This window comes from Chiloscyllium punctatum, chromosome 9 (assembly GCF_047496795.1).
Source record: "Chiloscyllium punctatum isolate Juve2018m chromosome 9, sChiPun1.3, whole genome shotgun sequence".
In the NCBI taxonomy this organism is placed as follows: Eukaryota; Metazoa; Chordata; class Chondrichthyes; order Orectolobiformes; family Hemiscylliidae; genus Chiloscyllium; species Chiloscyllium punctatum.
Window position 1 is genome coordinate 43,083,350 of NC_092747.1, and position 24,201 is coordinate 43,107,550.

At 40.0% G+C, this 24,201-nt stretch overlaps 1 protein-coding gene across 1 annotated transcript in view; it reads left to right on the top strand.

The window, feature by feature from the left end:
• Window positions 1–23,570, top strand: part of LOC140481338 (mitochondrial intermediate peptidase-like) — a 159,149-nt gene extending 135,579 nt beyond the window's left edge. The window contains exon 19 of the mRNA XM_072577353.1: window positions 23,328–23,570. Coding sequence (XP_072433454.1) covers window positions 23,328–23,425 — 98 coding nt within the window. The 3' untranslated portion in view covers window positions 23,426–23,570. The remainder of the gene's footprint in view (window positions 1–23,327) is intronic.
• The last annotated feature ends 631 nt before the right edge of the window (window positions 23,571–24,201 follow it).

The following is a 24,201-nucleotide window of genomic DNA, read 5'->3' on the forward strand; positions in this document are numbered from 1 at the left end:
GTTTTATGAACAGCAATCATTTTAGCCAGCAGCAATTTCAATTATGAATAGTAGATTAATAAGAAATAGTTACTGTAGCATGAACAGATGTGTTTCAAGCTTTGTATTTATGTTAAATTCTATCTGGATAAGCCGATTGAAAGTTGAGCTTCCTGTCATGGGTCACTATTTCCATTACGTTCCATTATGGTCTGTTGATCAAAGAATAATCTTCTAGTTAAGATGAAATAATTAGCTGAGCTCCTTTGGCATTGTTTATAAATCCAGGGTGCAGTTGGGACATTTAGTATGGCATCATTTCAATCTGTGAAGAGGAATGCTATGAAGAGGAAACATAGGTGAAAGTGTACAATGGAAACAAGGGAATGAATCAGGGCTAATAGCACAGCAAGAGGCTGGGGAATTGAGCACAATTGGTGTCAGTTCAGAGAAAGTTGCACAGTGGTAGTGGGAAGGAGCTGGAATAAAGCAAGAAAGATTTGCATTTATATAATCCTTTTCATGACCTCAGGATATTCAAGAGTATTTCACAGCCAGTGAAATACTTTTGAAGTGCAGTCATTATTGTAATGTATGAAAGACAGCAGCCACTTCGCACACAGCAAAGACCATATGATTTATATGTGTGATGTCAGTTGAGGGATAAGTATTGGTCAGAATAGTGGCGATAATTCCTCTGTTATTTTTTGAAATTGTGCTTTGGGTTTTTTTTTATATTTGCCTTAAATGATAGATGGAGCCTGTGGTTAAATGTTAGATCTGAAAGATGGCACTTGAAACAGAACAGCATTTCTTCAATCTTGTGCTGCAGTGTCAGGTAGATTTTTGTGTCGGCTGTCTGGAGTGGACTTGAATCCACAACCTTTTGACATCCGTGGTCCAGTTTTCTGAACCTAAAAGGTATAGGTGGAAATTGAACTGAATTAGGAGGAATGATGGCAACCAGAAACCTGTAACCTTCCCAATCTTGCCTAAATTAAGTTCTGGGCATGAAAGCCCAAGTTCCACCTTCCTGCTGTGCAACCAAGTGAGGCCATTATGTTTTTGAACTGCCAATTTACTACTCAAGGGTCCTAATCCCAGCGGAAAGCCAATTGGCAGCCAATCATTTGCCTGATTGCCACATGATCTGGTAGATTTTCTCACATTAGTAGGTTACAGATTTACCTCACTTTCTGATCTGGTTTAAATATGGGATGTCTCAAGAACAGCCAAGAAAGCAGCAAAATGTTTAAATTAGAACCACTGGTCTTTTGAGTCAAGCCATACCTGATTAATGTTAAACACAAAGTGAATTACGAGGACAGAAGTCCTCAGAACAGCAATATCGAGAATTGACGAGCAAGGAGAGAAGATCAGATTTGTAATCATCAAGCTGTAATTCAACCAAAACATGTCTCGTTTATTCAATTGGGTATCTGGATGCAACTAGAAAGCATCCTGATGTTTTCATATAATCAATTGGTCATACACAGTATGAACACCAGCTTGCTATTTGTAACATTTTCCTAACTGCCGAGTACAATAATAGACTAAGTAAAAAACGTGAAGTTTTAATTGTATTTAGGAGTTTGGGTTAATTTAAGTGGCATGTACATTGACAGTGGTCCTTTTGGAGTTTACAACTTGATTGTACTTAAGAATTTTGAAGAAATATTATTGACTTTGTTTTCTCACTACAAATGCTGCCAGACCTGCTGAGTTTCTCCTGCAATTTCTGCTTCTGTTCAGTATCTAATGAGGCAGGGTTCAGTCTGGAATATGACTGTTTCAGGATTTATATCAGTGTGGATCATAACATATTGTTAGATTTAATGGTGTGTTGTGACCAGGTGAAGAGGGGAGTTCAATCCTCTCTTTTTAATCCCCCTCAGTTGAAAACAAAAACAATTTCTTAAAAATTTCTTTCTATCATGGAGCTATCACACTTCAACAACTTTTGTTAACTAGATCTAAGTGAAGGGGCCATTTCTGAGGCTGTCATGAGAGACAGGAAGGGAAGTTTTTTTAACCCACTACTCCAAAACAAAATAATAAAAATGTGATGTCAAATGCAGGTAATAAGCTTAAAAATAGAGCAGGCTTGAGTCATAGAGTCAGAGAGATGTACAGCACAGAAACAAACCCTTCGGTCCAACTCGTCCATGCCGACCAGATATCCCTCCTCAGTCTAGTCCTACGTGCCGGCATCTGGCCCATATCCCTTCAAACCCTTCCTATTCATATACCCATCCAGATACCTTTGAAATGTTGCAATTGTGCTAGCCTCCACCACTTCCTCTGGCAGCTCATTCCATACACGTACCACCCTCTGAGTGAAAAGGTTGCCTCTTAGGTCTCTTTTATATCTTTCCCCTCTCACCCTAACCCTATGCCCTCTAGTTCTGGACTCCCCCACCCAGGGAAGAGAATTTGTCTATTTATCCTATCCATGTCCCTCATGATTTTATAAACCTCTATAAGGTCACCCCTCAGCCTCTGTCACTGCAGGGAAAACAGCCCCAGCCTGTTCAACCTCTCCCTATAGCTCAAATCCTCCAACCCTGGCAACATCCTTCCAAATCTTTTCTGAACCCTTTTCAGGTTTCACAAATCTGTCTATACAGGCAGAATGGTAAAGGCAATTGTAGTCTAAAGATTTTAGAGTCCATGAATTAAGAGAATGAAACCGCAGTTCCAATTGTTTACCTGTTCTGTTTCTCCAAGAGTGTTGCAGCCTGCAGATTTGTCACCGAGTACTGGTTTTTGCAAATAGCTTTTGCACTGACATTGGTTTCTGAGAGAGAGGGAGAGAAGGATTTTCAGTATTCTTGATGTTTAAGTCTATGTTTTGCTCTCTGTACTTTGTGGTTCAAAGTTTGCTGATGACTTAGACTTTCTTTGTGGATTTTGATGTCTGTGTCGTGATTTTATTACAGGCTGTTACAAGTGTAGGTAATTTTCCATTTCTCTATATGTGCAATTAACATGTAAGTATATGTGAAACAAAAGCCTCACTGAACCTCTCGATTTAAAATGGTAATCCCAATCCAGTTGGATTCATATAATTCCCTGTGGATTGCCTGGATTTGTCAACTGGTTGTAACCATTTTAGGCCAGTGGTGTCCTTCTGAAACCATCATTAGTCCATCCAAGTCTGACATGTTAAAGTTAAATGATGACAGTCCACTTTCACTACAGTTATAACAGATATAGTACATTCACTTGGGTGTTAAATGAGATACAATTTTTTTTTAATATCTTGTCCCGTGGTTAATAACAAATTCTTGAATTTTATTAAATCTTATTGGTTTGGGTGACTTTGACTGGCTTCTGTGATCATATGAAGTCAAGGTGGGTTTGTCTTTGTAAAACCATTGTTCAAGAGCTCTTGTATCACCATAGCATCTGGAGTCAGCGACAGAGGAATGGATGAACCTATGTTAAGAGATCACCCTGAGCTGAGCTCCTAACTGCAGTCAACTGCTAATCAGCCATCAATGTCAGATCCAATTGGCCCTCCATGCTTACCCCAGGTGAACGAGGACCACGTGGCAGATTGGGGTGCTTTGTCCATCCTTTGCACTGGCAGTGCCTACATGTGATCATTGACAGTGTGTGAGCTCTCAGGTCAGAATGTATGTCCAGAATCCCTGACTGAACTGCTGGGTATTACTATCCCTGAGAGTCACCAGTCTCTCAATGGATGAAGCCATAGATTCAGAAGAGGAAGTTAAGTGCACTCGTGCTCATGGTCCTAATGGACTCCCCTGCAGTCCTTGCCAGGGTATTCGTAGCCTCTGGGATCTTCCCCCGATCTTCACTGACCTTTAGAAGCTTGCCACCTGCCTGGGGCTCAGCTTGTAACATCTGCATCCATGACTGTCAGAGGCTTGGATTAACATGGTCTTCAGCAGCTAAGCCAGTGATTGTGCAGTGTTCGAATCAGTAGGTGCAACTGTCTTGGCCAACATATACACAGCCATCAGGTGGGAATATCTGAGCTGATGCTAAATGCAGAGCAAGGACAGGATAGCGTGCTCTCTAATATCATCATCTCTTTCTCAGAGGTTAACTCTTAGCCCTTGGCAATGATGTCTGCAAGTGACCTGCTGAAGGAATAAGTTGGATGAGTGCAACTCCACTAAGAAGAAAAGTGCTGAGTGGAAGTAGATGCATCTTGGACACAGACGATACAGCATGCATGGCTCTGATGGGGTGATCTCCACCTATTGCACCAAACACACACCTGCTGTTCCCCATCTCAATCAAGTTCCTTGGTCTCTATTTCTGGGTGGGGATCCAAATGAAACTCAACACCACCAACTTTTGTTTTCCAACCAATTGGCCAGATCCAGGCGTTCCTCTTCCATTTTTATCAGGACTACCAAGTTCAACACTATACCACTTTTTCTTGATCTGTCATAGGCATTCTGGGCCCCCTTTTCCTGTGAGATGAATGGGAGATTGAAGAATTACAAGTGTAAGTGGATTATTTCCCTGTAGGTACTCATAGTCTCTGGTCTTGTTGTACTGCAAACCTACAACCAACAAGTAGCCCTGAAAGCCTTGCAGGATGTCAAGACTCCTTCAGTTGGCATTGTGGGCCTGTAGGAACCATGCATCATCCATATCCTTAAAAGACATGTCACATGTATAAACAATGCAGACACCTCCCCCCGCGCCCCAGCCCCTGCGTAGTTGCGTATGCAAGTTGATGAAAGACTTCCTCACTTGCCCTTGCAGAATGTAGGTCTATCATTCTCTTCATCCAATGCAGCTAAGGCCTATCGAGAATCCATGACTACCGACCACCTTTGTTTGCAGGAGAACCTCCTCTTGTTCATTGACAGCCTGAAGGAGGATCTGCCAAGAATCATTGTTAAAATATGGGGCCATTCATGACCACTCCATTGCCTTTTGTTTTAGATTCCCTAAGTGTGGAAACAGGCCCTTCGGCCCAACAAATCCACACCGACCCTCAGAACAGCAACCCACCCAGACCCATTCCCCTACATTTACCCCTGACTAATGCACCTAACACTATGGGCAATTTAGCGTGGCCAATTCACCTAACCTGCACATCTTTAGACTGTGGGAGGAAACCGGAGCACCTGGAGGAAACCCACACAGACACAGGGAGAATGTGCAAACTCCACATAGGCAGTTGCCCGAGACAGGAATTGAACCCGGGCTCCTGGCGCTGTGAGGCAGCAGTGCTAACCACTGAGCCACTGTGCCGCCCCTAATGGCTGAAAGTTGCAGGTAGGTTTGTGCAAGCCCATGAGGTGTATGAGCTCTGTCTTTGATCTAACAATGCCTCAAGACGACTCTGGCTGAAGCTGCCCTTTAATGCCAACCCCTGCACTTCACTGTTTTAACAGGTCCTCCCTGGATCAAAATCTCACTGCCCGTGTCCCTTTAAACTCCCTGCAGGATGCTGTTCCTGACTGTGAGCCTTACCAATTATCACCTTCCAGCCCAGAATTGGTTGGAAGGAAGTCATTTGGCCCTTTGTATCTACACCTGCTCTGTGAACTAGTTCTGTGACATAATGCCATTCTCCTGCCTTTTCCCTACAACCTGGAATATTGGTTCTGTTTAGATAATCATCTAAGGCTATCTTGATTACCTTAGTTGTACATGTTTCCACCACAGTTCCAGGCAGTGCATTCCAGACCGAAACTACTTGCTGTGTTAAAAAAAGTTTCTTCCTGACATTGTTTGCTTCTTTTGCAAATTATCTTATATCAGTGTTCTCCTGTTCTCCGTCATTTGGAGGGAACAGTTTCTCCCATCTACTTTGTCCAACCAACACATGCTTTTAGAAAAAGTCTATTAAATCTCTCCTCTCAATTTCTTCAATCAGTCTTCATGCCTGAAGTTTCACATAAACCTATCCTGCATGCTCTCCAGTGTGTTCCCATCCTTCTGAAGTGTGGCATCTAGAACTATTCACAATAATCCAGCTGAAGTCTAAACAGTATCTACAGCTTCAACATAGCCTCCTTGATGCATAATACCCCGTACCTAAAGCCTTTGATACTGAATGCTTTATCAACTGCTCACTATAATTGTCCTTTCGGTCTTGGTGCCTTATGCAGGCATACACCCAGGTCTCTCTGTTCCTACACACCCTTTAAAATAGCACCTTTTGGTTTACTGTATCTCCATGTTCTTTTCAATACTTCACACTTCTTTGCACTGAATTTCATCTGCCACTTATCTGCCCATTTCACCAACTTGTCAGTATCTTTCCATGTAGTTTATAGTGTTTCCTTAGAAATCTGTGTACACACATCAACAACACTATCTGTTAATTCTATCCTGAATAGTAGTTTCATGTCAGTCCTCCATCACTGAAGTTAAACTGTGACTTTTCTGTAATTGATGGACTTGACTTTACAACCCCTTTTTTTGAACAAGGACATTACATTTGTAATTCCCAGTTGTCTGGCACCACCACTGAGGCTAAGGTAGATAGAAAGATTATTGTAGTACCTCTTCAAATTCCACTGTCACTTGCTTCGTTATCCTTGTATGCATCTCCCAGCTTCAATTCCAGGAGTTCTGTATTCATGCATAGTTCATGGTTTTTAAATCTTAACATTTGTATTTTAACTATTTGTATTTTGATACATGGCATTTATGCACTTAATCAGCTGAGAAAAGTTTGTCAGTTTAATTATAACCGATTCAAACAATTTCATAGCAATAGAAGCAAGAGTTGGCCATTTGGCCCATCGAGCTTGCTCCACCATTCATTAAGATCATGGCTGATCTATCCATCATCTCAGTTCCTCCTACCTGCATTATCCCCATAACCCTTAATTCCCCTACATGCAAAAACCCATCCAACTATGTCTGGAATATATTTAATGAAGCTGCCTCTACTGCTTCCCTGGGCAGAGAATCCCATTGATTCACTACTTTCTGGGAAAATCAGTTCTTCCTTATTTCTGTCCTAAACCCATTCTCTCTAATCTTGAGGCCATGTCCCCAAGTCCTAGCCTTATCCACCAGTGGAAACAACTGACCTGCCTCTATCTTATCTATTCCTTTCATAATTTTATGTTTCTCTAAAATCCCCTCTCATTCTTCTAAATTCTAGCAAGTACAGACCCAGCTGGCTCAACCTCTCCTCATCTCCGGAATCAACCTGGTGAAACACCTCTGCACGACCTCCAAAGCCAGTATATCCTTCCTCAAGTAAGGAGACCAGAACTGTCACAATGCTCCAAGTGCGGCCTCACCAACACCTTGTACAATTGCAGTAGAATCTCCCTGCTCTTGAATCCAATCCCTGGAGCAATGAAAGCCAATATTCAATTTGCCTTCCTGATTACCTATTGCACCTGCAAGTCAACTTTTAGCAAATCATGTACAAGCAGTCCTAGGTGTCTCTGCACGACAGCATGCTGCAAACTTTCGCCATTTAAAGAATATTCTGACCTATTTTCACTCGCAAAGTGGATATCCTCACATGTATGTACTGCATCTGCCAGATACCTGCCCAATCACTAACCTATCTAAATCTCTCTGCAGACCCTCCATATCCTCTGCACAGTTTGCCTTTCCACCCAATGTAGTGTCATCAGCAAACTTGGGTACATTACTCTTGGTATCCTCATCCAACTTCACATATATCATGACCAGTTGCGGGCCCAACACCGACCCCTGCAGCACCCTGTTCACCACTGATCTACAACTAGAGAAACACCATTTATCCCGACTCTCTGCTTTCTACTGGTTAACCAGTCCTCTATCCATGCTAGTACATTCCCCACAACTCCATGCATTCTTATCTTATAGATGAGTCTTTTATGCGGCACTTTATCAAATGCCTTCTGGAAATCCAATTATATAACATCCATCTGTTCCCCTCCATCCACCGTGCTTGTTACATCCTCAAAGAACTCCAGTAAGTTTGTCAAACAGGACCTTCCCTTCCTGAATCCATGCTGTGTCAGCCTGATGGAACTCTTTCCATCCAGAGGTCTCACTATTTCTTCTTTAATGATAGCCTCCAGCATTTTCCTGACTACAGATGTTAAGCTAACTGGCCTACACCCTTTTTTAAAACAACTAAACTTACTGCCGATTAGAATGGAATATCAGTCCAAATTAGTATGTTATCATTTATAATAGACTTTAAAATATTTGCTAAAAAACACTGGAAAAATTGCAAAAGTTGTTACTCACAAGCAAAAAGAAAAAGTGCTAGAAAAGCTCAGCAGGTCTGGCAATATCTGTGAAAGAAATCAGAGTTAATGTTTTAGGTCTGGTGACCCTACCTCAGAACAGATGGTAGCTGGGAAAATATCAGTTTTTATGCAAAAATAGGGTAGGGGGAGAGGTGAGGAGTAAGCAATAGGTGGGGATAGAACCCAAAGAGAGAGAAAAATAGTTGGATAGACAAAGGAGTGAATAATTATCTGGCTAGGAGGCTGAATAACTGATAATGGAGACTGTTAGTGGCTAACAATGGGTTGTGTGTAAAAGCAGACTATGTGATAAGACCCCTGGTGTGTGGGGGTGAGGTCTAGGATACAGGAGAGTTCAAGCCCTAAAGTTATTGAACTTGATATTGAGTCTAGAAAGCTGCAGGGTCCCCAAATGAAAAATGAGATCTTGTTCTTCCAGCTTATGCTGAGATTCGCTGGAGCACCGCAGCAAGCCTGAGACAGACATATTGGCCAGGGAACAGGCTGATGTGTTGAAGTGGCAGGCTTGCTGCAGAGAGTCAGTCAGGGGACTGACTTAGGGCAATGACTTGAAAGAAATTTTGGGATTTGCATATTAATCAGTCAAAGCCTGCACCTCCATTCTAACTAATTAAAGATTTAAGAGCCATCTTAGGTGTGTTCAATTTGTTCGCATGAGTTGTATAACCCTTTGATCTTTTCCTTATAAATTCTGTGTCTAAGGTCTTCCTCTCTCACTGACACCTGATGAAGGAGCAGTGCTCCAAAAGCTAGTGTTTTCAAATAAACCCGTTGGACTATAACCTGGTGTAGTATGATTTTTGACCTGTCCAACCAGTTGGCAACGCTGGCACCTCCACATCAAGTCTCCATTAACAACTATTCACTCTCCTAGCCAGATCATTATCCACTCCCCTGTCCGACTGTTCTTCTCTCTCTTTGGGGTCTATCTGCATTTAACGTTTACTTCTTAACCCTCTCCCCGCCTGATGTTCTGCATAAAACCTGACATTTTCCTAGCTATCCATTCTGAGAAAGATTCACTGGACCAGAAGCGTTAACTCTGATTTCTCTTCAGATGCTGTCAGACCAACTCAGCTTTTCCAGCAATTGCTGTTTTTGTTCAAAATCTTTGTATTGAGTTCCCAAATAAATGACTGGGTTAAGACAAATGATTTCAAAAAAATTGTATTCTTCAGTAAAAAGCCCTATTTAACTGGCTTCATATGATCATATGATCAACACAGTAATGTTCAATTTATTAATTGTATTGAAAGATATAAGCCCTACAACTTTCTAGTTGTTTCTGTCAAAAATATACACTTTAAAAATTATACCTGTAAAATCCCTTTGTAAATGTTTACTACACGGTAATGATCCTTTAGATCAGGTGGCAAAATCATTTATGGCCTGAATCAATCTGAATAAGAGACCAAATTAATCCTTAAGTCCTTATTTAGCCCTTCTTTCCATCCTGAAGCAATTTATAAAAGTACTTCATCTGTACACCCACATCTTAGGACAGGCGAAACAAAGACATACACGAGAATTTTTACAGGCATGGCATTCTAACCAGAACTCCATCAATAAACACATCGATTTAGATCCTATCTAGCTTCCCTTGAAATAAAGAATCGGAAATGACATCACCCACCTTAAGAAACTGAGACCTATAAAGAGAGAGGCAGGACATACCACCAGCCTTTCACAGGACACTCTCACTGATCATGTTACCTAGTATGGTGATGAAACATCTGAAAACAAACCTTGCACTCAGCGAGCTAACTTACATACTTATCACCAACCTGAGCTACAAATCTTCTCAAAATCGTACTTCATCTGCATTCAAAGACTGAAACATCTGTACTAATTTAGCATGTTAGCACATCTCCAGAAATCTCTTATAAGACTTCACATATAAATTTAGAAATACAGTATTAATTTCACATAAGATCCATACTACGATTCTCTTTGACACCTTTTTTTTAAAGGCTCCCAATGATCGACTCAAATGATCACGTTTTAGGCATATTATTATAACTAACACACTATTGGCCAAACACCATTTAGTAGATAACTATTGCACTAAAATACAGAAAAGCGATCCCTTCTTAACTTGCCAACAGGATTGAAAATCCTACACAGCATGCACCTGTAAACATTATCCAAAGTCATTTCCAATTTCTATCAAGCTAACTTTTCCCTGTCTAGCTCTGTAATAACATCCAGTTTCAAAAGCAGTTTCCTTCAGTCTTCTGAGAATCCCCAAACTCACTTGCAACAGCAAGGCCCAAGTTGGCAACATTTTCTCCTAGCCGTGGCAAGACAAATCTGACTGTCCTTAAGTTTTCACAAATTTCGTCTCTTTGAACAGAGAACAAGCTCTACCAGAAAGTTTCTCATTGCTATTTTCCCCCCTCAACCTTGCATGAGACTTTCACCCTTTGGTTTTGTTCTATGTCTACAAGAATACTAAGATAAAGGCCATTAGACTAGATGGGATTGAGGTGCACAAGGAGGAGGTGTTAGCAATTCTGGGAAGTGTAAAAATAGATAAGTCTCCGGGCCAGATGGGATTTTTTCTAAGATTCTCTGGGGAAGCCAGGGAAGATATTGCCGAGCCTTTGGCTTTGATCTTTTATGTTGTCATTATCTGCAGGAATAGTGCTAGAAGACTGGAGGATTGCAAATGTTGTTGCCTTGTTCAAGAAGGGGAGTAGAGACAACACTGGAAATTATAGACCTGTGAGCCGTCCTTCGGTTGTGGGTAAAGTGTTGGAATGGGTTATAGGAGATATGATTTGTATTATCTAGAGAAGAATAAGTTGATTCGGGGTAGTCAACACGGGTTTGCAAAGAGTAGGTCATGCCTCACAAATTTTATTGAGTATTTTGAGAAGGTGACCAAACAGGTCGAAGAGGATAAAGTGGTTGATGTGGTGTATATGGATTTCGGTAAGGCATTTGATAAAGTTCCCCACAGTAGGCTATTGCACAAAGTATGGAGGCATGGGATTGAGGGTGATTTACCGCTTTGGATCAGAAATTGGCTAGCTGAGAGAAGATAGGGGGTGGTGGTTGATGGGAAATATTTATCCTGGAGTTTAGTTACTTCTAGGGTACTGCAAGGATCTGTTTTGGGTCCACTGCTGTTTGTCATTTAAATGAATGATTTAAATGAGGGCATAGAAGGATGGGTTAGTAAATTTGCAGATGACAGTAAGGTCAGTAGAGTTATGGATAGTGACAAATGTTGTAGGTTATAGAGAGATATAAATAAACTGCAGAGCTGGGCTGAGAGGTGGCAAATGGAGTTTAATGTGGAAAGGTGTGAGGTGATTCACTTTGGAAGGAGTAACAGGAATGTTGAGTATTGGGCTAATGGTAGGACTCTTGGTAGTGTAGATGAGCAGAGAGTACTCGGTGTCCAGGTACATAGATCCTTGAAAGTTGCCACCCAGGTTGAAAGGGTTGTTAAGAAGACATATGATGTGTTAGCTTTTATTGGTAGAGGGATTGAGTTTTGGAATCATGAGATCATGCTGCAGCTATAGAAAACTCTGATGCAGCCGCACTTGGAGTATTGCATATAATTCTGGTCACCGCATTATAAGAAGCATATGAAAGCTTTGGGAAGGGTTCAGAGGAGATTTACTGGGATGTTGCCTAGTACGGAGGGAAGGCCTTACGAGGAAAGGCTGAGGAACTTGAGGCTGTTTTCATTAGAGAGAAGAAGGTTTAGAGGTGACTTAATAGAGACACATAAGATAATCAGAGGGTTAGATAGGCTGGACGGTGAGAGCCTCTTTCCTCGGATGGCAATAGCTAGTACAAAGGGACGTAGCTTTAAATTGCGGGGTGATAGATATTGTCAGATGTCAGAGATAGTTTCTTTACACACAGAGAGTAGTAGGGGCATGGAGCGTACTCCTGTAACAGTAGTAGACTCGCCAAATTTAAGGGCATTTAAAAGGTCATTGGATAGACATATGGACGAGAATGGAATAATGTAGGTTAGATGAGTTTCAGCTTGGGTCCACAGGTCGGCGCAACATCGAGGGCCAACGGTTTTGTACTGCGCTCTAATGTTCTGTGTTCTTTGAAAAAGTGATTCTACAAGCTGCCTTTTTCTTTAGCTACGTTGGAGTCTAATTTGGGCTCCTGTCCCCATGGTAATTAGACTAAATGGGCTATTGTCAGTCAAACGTTATTAGGAGTTCACATGGCCCAAGACTGTTTTATCTTAATTGAAAAGAGAACATTTAAAAAAGCCATTTTAAAGAATCTCACATTCATAAAATTGCACAAACAGGAATTAGATTATTGAAAATGTTAGTATGATGTTAAGAAGAGGAATGTTAGCTATGGTCAGCATATCTAGATAAACTCCTTGTCTTCAGTGAAATCTCTGAAGTCCATTCCAAACGCTCGAATATTCAGACCTTGATTTAATATACTGTACAAAAAAAAGCAGAACCTTTGACAGTGGAGAATTCCCTCAGCATTGCCCCAAATTGCCACATTAACTGACAAATTACATCTCATCATTGTGAGTAGCATCGTAAACCAGCATTTGGAATGACCCTGCAGAGTTCACTATGCATTGATTTCGAGGGAGTTGTCAAGGAAGTTTGAATTTCCGATTGTTATTCCCCTGCTCCTTGGGACCATCCAAAGAATTTCTTGAACAAACCATAGAACCATCAACACGTTATAACACAACAAGAGATCATTCAGCCTAGCCAGAGATTTTAAAAAACCTAGTCTTCCATCCCCATTTTCCAGCATATACAGGTAGTCCATTACGCTTCAGGTTTTAGCATTCAGAACTGAAGAAGAGTCACTGGATCTGAAATATTAACTCTGCTTTCTTTCCACAGATGCTGCCAGACCTGCTGAGCTTTTCCAGCAATTTCTGTTTTTGTTTCTGATTTCCAGCATTCAAAATTCTTTCAATTTTTTTACAAAGGACAATATAGCACAGGAACAGGTCTTTTGACCCTCCAAGCCTGGACTGACATATTTTGTCCTTCCATACTAAAACTGTCTTCATTTACAGGATCCATATCCCCCTACTCTCTTCCTATTCATGTGTTCGTCCAGGAGCTTCTTGAATGCTGCTATTGTGTCTGCTTCCATCACCACCTCTAGCAGTGCATACCAGGCATTCATCACCTTTTGAGTGAAAAACTTGCCTTGCACATCTCTTTTAACTATCCCCCCCTAACCCTTACCACCACCACACCTTGAAACTGTGTATCTTAGTAATTGACACCGCGACCCTGCAAAAAAGCCTCATACATTCCACTCTCTCTGTGCTATTCACAATCTTTATAAACTTCTATCAGGTCACCCCTCAACCTCCTACGTTCTAGAGACAAGCCCAGTCTATCCAATCTTTCTTCATTGCTAAAATTCCCTATACCAGGCAACATGCTGGTAAACCTTTTCTGTACCCTCCCCAAAGCATCCACTTCCTTCTGGTAGTGTGGTGACCAGAACTCTAAGCAACATTTCAAGTGTGACCTAATTAAAGTTATATAAAGCTGCAGCATAGCTAGTTTATCCTTATACTCAATGCCCCTTCCAATGAACGCAAACATGACCTAGGCCTTTTTTCACTACCTTATCTACCTGTGCTGCCACCTTCAGTGACCTGTGCACCTGCACACACACATAACCCTTTGCATATCAATTCTCCTAAGTGTTCTGCCATTCACTGTATAATTTCAACCTGTATTTGAACTTCCAAAATGCATCACCTCACATTTGTTTGGAACTTTGAGGAATTCTATGTCCATCCGCCAAATCAGGTTGCAAATTCCAAACACGCTGGGCGAAACCCTTTTCTTTGTACCCCCTGAAATCTTTTCTACCTATCATAGAGCCATAGAGTCACAGCACGGTCACACTTGCCCATGCTGACCAGATATCCCACCCTAATCTAGTCCCACATGCCAGCATCTGGCCCATATCCCTTCAAATCCCTTCTACTCATATACCCATCCAGATGTCTTTTTAATGTTGCAATTCTTAAGTCTTTATTCATGGTAATTGATCTCCCTGCTACCAAAACAGATCTTTTCTGTCCTCTCTATCCAATCCACTCATTATTTTGTATACCTCAATGAAGTCATTCCTCAGTTTCTTCTGTTCTAAGGAGTTTATCCAGCCATTCCTCATAGTTGCAGTTTTCAAGCTCGGCAACATTCTTGTAAATCTCCTCTGTACTCTTGCCAGACCAATTATGTCCTTCAGTGACCAGAACTACATATCATATTCCAGCTGTGGCCTAACTAGCATTTTATACAGTTCTAACATTACATCCCTGCTTTTGTATTCTAAATCTTGTCCAATAAAGGAAATCATTTACCTCCCCTGTCTCTTTCAAGGACTGATGGGTGTGCACTCTATGGATCCCCACTTTCTGTATCCATCTCAGTATCCTCCCATTTATTGTGTATTTCCTTGCTTTGTTTGCCCTTTCCAAATGCATTACCTTGCATTTCTCCAGAATGAATTTCTTTTGCCACTTTTCCATTTCCTCAAAAAAAAACCATTGATAGCATTCAGGCATTGACAGCTGTCCTCTTCAGTATTAACTACACCATTAATTTTTGTGCCATCTGGAAATTTCCCAATCATACAACCCATATTTAAGTCCAAATCACTGTTAAAAGACATTAAGCAAGGAACTGAGCACTGTGCAACACCATTGGAAACCAATTTTCATTCACAAAAACTTGCATCATCCCTTTGTTTCTGGTTGCTCAGCCATTATTGGATCTAACTAACTACATTCTGTTTCCTACAGGCTTTTAGTTTTCTGACCAGTCTGCTGTTTAGAACCTTGTCAAATGCCTTTCGAAAATCCAAGTAGACAGTACTCATTGCACTACCTTCATCAATCTTCCTTGTTATTTCAAATAAATTAGTTGTGCATGATTTCCCTTAATGTAACAATTGCATCTTTTTAAACTTTTTAATGTTTGAAGACTGAATTGAAAAAGGACCATTTTACAACAAAGGACTAAGAAATGATTTGCTACACTTTTAAGAGCAAGTTTTTGAAACTCATTGCGAGTCCTGTTTACTCTGTTGCTTTGCAAGCAGTGTAAATAGACAGCACTCCAACAGGGTGTATATACATAGTGAGAAATTTGGTTGCCAACAAATAGCTGATTGGTTTATGGAATTATGTCTAGTTGTGGATACCATAGGTCATCAGCCTGTCAGCAGCTGTCTGATTGGTGTCTGGGTAGCTGATCAGCTCATGGGTATGAACGATACAGTGAGAAATCTTTGGATCTCCAAAAGGGGAGGTAGTGTCCATATCTCTCATTAGTTAAAAAATATGTATAATTAAAGAAAGACAGTAGTTTTCTCCCATCAGTGATTGCTTTTAACCACTAAGTCAAAGGCTGTAATTTGTGAGCCAGTCATTCTGCCCTCCTGGGAAGAATTGAAAGGAGCTGAAGGACAAGCTCGGAGAACTAAAGAACTTGGGGAACAAAAGAATCCTGAAGACTGGTCCCATTAGAATAGTTTCCTCAGTTTCTTCTCTTCCCAAAATCAGTGTCTTTGTGTACTTTGATAAAATTTTTAACCTTTGTTTCCAGGAATAGTGGGGCATGATTTCTAATGTGCTATTCCATTCAGGCATGACATTACCAAACCCATGTTCACTATCCTTCCTGATTAATCTATGCCTTTCTAAGCAACAGTTTGTCCTGGCACTCAGAATTCATTCTAATCATTTATCCACTATCAAAGTCAGACTGACCAGCCTGTAATTGTTTGCTCTATCCCTCTCACCTTTTTAAACCAGGTAATCATGTTTGTGGGCTACCAGTCCTCTGGTATCTTGCCTATATCTAGAGAAGATTGGAAAATGATCCTTTGAATATCTGTTCATTCCCCCTTTAATAGCCTTGGATACCATCTATCTTTTCCTGCTGATTTATCTACTTTCAAAGATGGCAGTTTCTTCAGTATCTCCTCTCACTTTATGCTTACTGAATCAATTAGTCTGAAATGCTTACCTGGATAGTTAGAAAATTTGAGACGGAAAAAATTATAATCTGCCTCCTGAGTAACATTCCTGAGTACGCTCATCAATCATTTTCATTGATGTATTCCATATCTACCAATATCCTGATCTACCAATTTCCTTCCGCCTTCTCCAACCCACTTCCAGCATCACCTGATCATCCTCCATTACATCACTTATCATCCATTTACTTGCCATCAAGTACACTAACACATTGAAAAGTATTGGGATCATTTAATATTTAATTGAATATGCCACCTAGTGCTGTAAACGTGGGGCATGGCTTCTGCAGTGACTCCCTTTGCTGCTTTTGCCGCGGATTGCTGCAATCTTCTGCATCATGTTTCACATTCTCAGGGCCTTTTCAATCCAACTAGGTAAAGGGCAGTATTTTTGTCTGATCAGTGTCAGATTCTGCCTCCGGTACTGACCAGAAGATTTGGACCATGTTAATAATTTGTAAATCTCAAATGCATGTCTGATCAAAATCTTCTTACAGGATTTTAGCTGCCTCCTCTGAGTCTGCAATTTCTCCCAGCTTGCAAAAGCATTCTAACTGCAAACTGGTTTGTTTGTGTGTAGCAAATATAAGAGGGATTTAAGCTTTGATCCCCAGTTCACTACATACAACCCGGGTGGCCTAGTTCTCCTTATGACTGTCTTCTTTCTTCCTTTTACACAGTTGCTGACCCATTTCCTAGTTTATGATTGACCACGAGCTTCGGTTTCCCGGGTGCAATAGGTTTTATAATACTTGCATAAGAAAGTTACTCTTGTGACGTGTAGGTCATTTTTGGTTGATCCAATCTTCTCCTTGGAATTGCAGCGTTTGGCTAGGCAGGCTCAGAAAGATAATTTCTTCTTTAACGACACTTCAGAAATTTTTAATAAGGAACACAAAAGTAGTGGTAAAGATTTGAATTGAAGTTTGCAGAAGCAGTTTTATTTTTACACTCACAGTCACAGACTCATTTTAAAAGAAATCCTTTTTTGATTTACGTTGTCTGAACTATGACTTAATGCAAAGATAGTTGTCTGCTACTTTCTGTGCCAAGTGCAATTACTGGTATTGAATATATGCATTGCATCCAGTTTGATGTTGGAAGAGCCAACATAGTTACTGTGCATCTATTAGTTGTAATATCTGGGTTTTTTTCATATAAATGGTAAACTGGAAGCTATAGTGAGTTTAAACGTAAATGGTTCACTATTTAATAGGGTTGAGTGCTGCACTTCAAAGAGGAGAAAGTTAGCTGCACAGTAGCTCCGGGCAAGGGTGAGTCTATCTCGCTATGAGAATCTAGACTCTGATCTAATAAAGATGTAATTCAAAATGAGCCACAGAAGTCCCAATTTATGTAATTCCTATGTTGGATCAGTTACTCCAAAAGCTGCCTTTAGAATTCACTGGAAAAAAAAGAAACATTTGAACAATTACGGTGTCTGGTTGAAATAACATATTATGGAAACTGTTTCACTTCTGGAGCAGCGTAATTGCTAACAAACTCCTATAACTTGAAAGGCTTTCCTGCTGTGTTTGAGGTACTCGATTAGTTGTGGTTAGAGAAGAGGAAGCACAATATTATGATGCTGGCAAGTTCCACAAATGCAAACTAATCACTTCAAAGGTTGACCACTGACAAACCACATCATTATAAAGCTTTATTTTCATGGAATAGCATTAGGTTTTCTGTATTGGGCACTGAAAGATTCCATTCAGATGCATCCAAAATAGGGATGAAATTAATTTTGAGTGCATGATGGTAACTATTCAAAGTATTGACATTACAGATTAAACAATTGTTTAACCTCTGAAATGAATGAACCTCCATAATTATGCTGAACCTTGTTGATGTGACTGGTAACTGTATAACAACAATTTGCATTTATGCAGCATCAATAATGTTGTAAAACATCCTGCCATGCTTATTTAAGATAACCTGTATAATCATCAAAGTTTCAATATTGATTGGTCTTGAAGGTAGACATCAGGCAATTCTGAGGAAGGGTCACTTGACACAAAACGTTAACTCTGATTTCTCTCCACATATGCTGCCAAAACTGCTGAGCTTTTCCAGCAGTTTGTATTTTTGTCTCTGATTTACAGCATCTGCAGTTCTTTTGGTTTTTATTGAAGACATCAGGCAGTCAGCTGTGGAATTTTCAATCTGGTTTGCTTGATTTACAGTCTAAATATAATAGACTGACTTGGAAATATGGATAAAACATTTTATGTCTGCCTGCTTCATTCCACCTGTAATTTGCCATGGGAGGTGGTTATTTAAACTGAACTATTCATTTGGGGTTTCTCAACAATGCTCTTAGTTCTCAACAATTTGTTATATCAAGCAACTTTTAAGTGGTAGTGGTTTAAAATATGTCTTCAGGTTTGCTGGGAGTTTTGCAGTTTTTTATTTATTAATTAGACATGGGGGTCACTGACTGGGCCAGTATTTATTGTTCATCTCTAAATGCCATTGAAAAGGTGGCAGTGAGCTGCCTTCTTGAACTGTTGTAGTCTATTTGCTGTCAGTAGACCCACAATGCCATAGCAAGGAATTCCAGGATTTTGTCCCAACGACACTGAAGAAAAATGATATAATTCCAAGTCAGAATGGTGAGTAGCTTGCAAAATAACTTGTAGGCAACATGTTCTCAGAAATCTGCTGCTCCTGTCCTCCTAAATAGGAGTGGTTTTGGGTTTGGAAGATGCTCTCTATGGAGCCTTGGTGAATTTCTGTGGTAGATGGCTTCTTGTAGATAGTACACACTGCTGCTACTGATCATCTATGGTGGAGGGAGTGAATGTTTGTGAATGTGCCTGTCAACAGGCTGCTTTGTTCTGGATGGTGTCAAGCTGCTTGAGTATTGTTGGAGCTGGACTCGTCCAGGTAATTGGTGAGTATTCTATTGCACTCCTCACTTGTGCCTTGTAAACGGTGGATAAACTGCAATGAGGTCAGAAATGGAGTGACAATGGCAGAACTCAAACTGAGCATCAGTGAGCAGGTAATTGTTCAGCAAGAACTGGATAATCGGACTGTCGATGGCATCCTCCACCAGTTAATTGGTGATCCAGAGGGTGGTAAATGTTCAAGTTAAGTATATTTCCTTATTGTGATCTTACTGATTCTTTTTCATTATTTTGAAGATCAGTACCAAGTTCCTTTGAAAATAAGTTTAGTTACTTGAGCCAAGTTAGTACTGATTTTTTTAATCACATGATCATATTTCTTCAAGTAAGGTCAGTTTAGCTCAGTGGGCTGAATGGCTGACTTATAATGCAGAACAACTCCAAGAGGGTGGGTTAACCGGCTGAGGTAATCACGAAAGACCTTGGCCCTCACCTGACCCTCGGGTTAAACCACCACCAGTTCTCTCTCTGTCTATCTGTCTCTCTTTCTCTCACTCTATGTCTGTCTCTCTTTCTCGCCCCATAATCTCTTTCTCTCTCTTGCCCCACAATCTCTCTCTCTTCCTTCCCCAGTCTTTCTCTAATGAGAGGCTAGCCCTATGGTCTGGTAAGACTAGGGCAATATTACAGTTTGGTGGAGGTGGGTACTGCAGATGCTGGAGATTAGAGTTAAGATTAGAGGGGAGCTGGAAAGGCACAGCAGGTCAGGCAAAATACGAGGAGCAGGAAAATTGATGTTTCAGGCAAAAGCCCTTCATCCTGATGAAACATCGATATTACGGTTTGGATAGTTTACAATGCAAAGTGACTCCAACAGTGGGGGTTCAGTTCCCACACCAGCTGCAATTACTCTGAAGGACTGTCCTTCTAAACCTGTTGCCTCACCTAAGGTACGGTGACCTGAAGGTAAACCACTACCAGTCATCTCTCTCTAATGAGAAAGCAGTCCTATAATATGTAGATTGCAGTGAGTTTACCTTAACTTTTCTAAGATATTTCTAATGAAAAGTCAGGACTGAAACTACCTATTGTAGTCTGGAATTATTTTCACCATTAATCTGTGCAATTACAACATTTTAATCTCTGCCTAATGGATTTTTGCGGAAATAAGAATTTATTTTAACAAAACTTAAAATGTTGATTTTCCTTGATCATTGTAAAAGAGGTTGGAGAGTATTTAACCAGAAGTACTTTCCATTGTTTCTGTCGACTTGTGGTTTTGATGGCAAACAAGGATCCCACTGGATTCTGACGGAGGCCTCAGTTAGTGTTTGATAGATATGGGATCCTGGCTGCATTTTAACTGACACTCGAGCACAGTGTCGATTAAAGTTGTTGGGAAACCAACAAAGTCATTGAAGATTGAAGTAAATTTAAAGATAATTCTTAAAGGAACCAGGACTGTGCTGCTTAGACCTCTGAATCTGCCTCCAGCCATGAGACATTGGCAACATGCAGATATATGACCAGGTTTGCCCAAACTTCATCTCCTGCCTCTGGCCAGCTATCATTTCCAGCTAACATTGGTGAAGGAGCTATCCAGTGGCGTTGGAATCCATCATTAACTGGTAGGATATTAGGGTGAGAGTGCCATCTGTTCCCACCAGCTTTTCAGGATTTGAATCTGCCCATTACATTTTTTTCTCCAACCTAATATTTTTCAATTAGGGCTTAGCAATGTATCCACACTTCATAACTTTATTTAAAAATTGATAAGGTTTTTCTTGTCCCACTTCTCGAGCAGAAATTGTGCTGTATATGGCTTTTAGAAAAGTAACAGCACATATATGTTACTTATTAAGTCATGTCCACACCATTTGTGCATATTGTGGATAGTTGCCTATATCAGGCTGCCTCCAACTACTCATTTGTCACTTTCACTGAAGTCATTGAGAGAAATGTCACTATGACATATATGTAATAGAGTCCCAGCTATATTGGGTAATAACCTATTCACACCATTATAATATATTGTATTTAAATCCCTCCATGGGTACATATAATTTTCTCTTCTCTTGGAGTTTGAAAGTGATCATTTTGGTAGGAGATTGAAATCATCATCTAATGAAAGTGACTGTTGCCACACAACACTTGGAATGATTAAAGTGAAGAACCCCTGAGGGATTGAACCTGAACATGCCATTTCATACTCATTTTGCTGAGTATCTTACTTCCTGTAGAAGCAAAACCAAACAGATGTGCAGTAGGTGCCTGGCAGCATTTGCACTTGGTTCATTATAATCAGTCTCCTGTTTGTAAAGAAGATCTTTTTGTCTCTAAAATGCTACATAGGTCCAATTTCCAACACTTTTAATGGGAACAATGCATGAATGCCAATGTGCCTGCTGTAAGCATTGAATAATGTCTGTATGAATAATGGTCAATGCAGAAATGAGATGTAAAGGCGTGCAGACCAAATGTATTAGACAGACACAATATGATAAGTTAGTGGATTTCATGCACTGGTAAAATGGCAAATATTATGGGCAGTCAGGTAGGATCTTTCAAGGCTTCACCTTCAGGGTGCCATATTTCAAAGACGTCTGGAGAGTGTCACTATGCTTTGAGCTCTTGTCAGGCTGCTCAGGTTGGGTGTAAGCCTGCCCTATAGCCACATGGTGAGTTGCATGCTCCATGACTCATGACTGGTTTTCCCTTCTCGATGCTATCATGTGCAAGGTATTTGTGGTTTTCAGCTAATTGCCGCATGCATGGAAAGCACTGTTGGTGACCTTCCCGACAACTATAAATCTCAATGTACAGCCTGTAAAAGTGTTTACCTCATTTCTTTAACCTTATTATTCAGCACAGAGAGAGATGGATATTTTTAATTAATTAAGGGGATTAAAGGATTGTTGGGAAAAGGCAGGAAGGTGGTGTTGAGGATTATCGGATCAACCATGATCGAATTGAATGGCAGAGCAGACTTGATGGGCCGAATGGCCTGCTTCTACTCCTATGTATGAATGGCCTACATTTTAAGATCTTATGGTAATCCCACAACTAACTGATCAGATCAAAACTCAGCAGTTCTGATGAAGAATCGTAGTAGGCTCAAATATTAACCATGTTCCTCTCTGCACAGAGGCTGCCAGACCTTCTGAGTTTCTCCAGATTTAGTGTACTTGTTAGAAAGTCTTGAGTTTGCATGCAGTCCCATGTTTTTTTTGGGAAGTAATACAAGTGCTTATGACTACAATTGTTTCGGCTATTTGGATTGAAATATAGATTTTTTTACTTGAAATTCCTTCTCTTGCTAATTAATGTTGGGATTAGTTGATTTCAGTTGGTTTGTCACTATGTAAATCTTTTAAAAGTGAAATCTTATCCTGTGGCTTTCTCTCCATTGACATTATGGAGACTCTTTTTTGAAAAGGAAGCAGTCTATACCAGAACAGTAACAAAAGGTTTTTGGGGAAATAATGATGAACTTACCTGCTGATAATAAGTATTTGATATGTTTTCTAATTGTTTCCTCTTATGTCTCATATAAAGTGGAAAATGAATAGTTCAAAATTGAGCTGTTTGTCCTTTCTTAGCGTATGATAAACCTGTCATGGATATTTCCTGTTTAATAACTCACTCAATGCAAACTAAGAAATAAGGCGCTGATAGTGTAACCTAACCATATTGACCTTTTGGCAGTGCAAGCAATGTAAATGCATAGTTGGACAGGCTTGTTTACACTACCTTCCTAGTACTCTTTTTAGAAGTGTTGTAGACAAAACGTGGGTTTAGAGAAGTGTTTGTTTTACAATAGGTCTCTGGATAATACTTCCCATTCGAAATACTCACCCACTTTAAAGTGAACAAAATGTACACTGAATTTTATTTTTGTCACTTAACTCTATGGGAATATGGATTTTATAAAAAGTTTGACAATCGGTAGAATTTAATTTTCTCAGATCATAAAAAGGTACTATTTTGCTAATTTCAAGTTAAAAAAAATCACACTTTTCTTCAATGAAACTAGATCTTGATAATGTCAAAAGAACTATGCACCAGAAGGGACAATAGTTTAATGCTTACAGAAAATGATCAGAGATGAAATTGCACTTGAGAAACAGAACAGAGTACAACTGAAGTTGATCCGCAAAGGAAATAATTTATTAGAGATTTTATTAGCTAGGCATTGTGAACAATGTTGGGTACAATGTAATTTTAATCTTTTTATTTGCAGATATGCTTCAGAAGAAACCTACAATGGATGACTTTGTTGATGCCTTAGTGGCAGATCTGGATTTAAACTTTGAAACATACTTGGTAGACTCTGAGTAATTGATACATAAGTCTGCAAACTGTTTGAATTGCATCAACATTCAGGACATAATACTGTATGTGTGTATATATTTTGATTTATCGACATAATTTCAATGTCATTAATATTTTGTAGTGATTGGAACCTATTTAACTTGTAATTTTCATTAAAGTACAATGTTACTTTTTAAACATTTTCTCATTTTTATTGAAGTAAAAGAACAAAGAGTGTTTTTAATGTTTCTATGTTTTACTTGTTGAACCAGGAGAAACTTGCATTCTATGCAGAGATGTGTTATTTCCTTTTACAGACTAGGATTGTCTATTCACATCAGTAAAGTTGGGATCGCTTCGTTCCTATTATACTTACTGTAATGTTTTTAAATATGGGACGGCTCTTTGCACAACATACCTTATCCATAAAAATGCCAAGGATTTCTGTTATCATAAGCCACTGAGGTGAATACAATTGTGTCTCAAGGTCAGTTTTCCATTTATATCAAAAGAGCAGCAAACTGATCTTCTGATTCATGGTTTATCTATCTCTGAATCTAAACCAGCCCCTAACTAATCTTCTCCACCTTACAGCTTAGGCATTCCACGTTGTTAACTTCTCCCTAACAGTGAAGTTGTTTAAAACACTCTAGAAACATTTTTCTCTGTAAATCAATTACAGTTTTGAAGAGTTATCTCATAGAGTCATAGAGATGTACCGCACGGAAACAGACCCTCCGATCCAACACTTCCATGCTGGCCAGATACCCAACCCAATCTAGTCCCACCTGTCAACGCCTGGC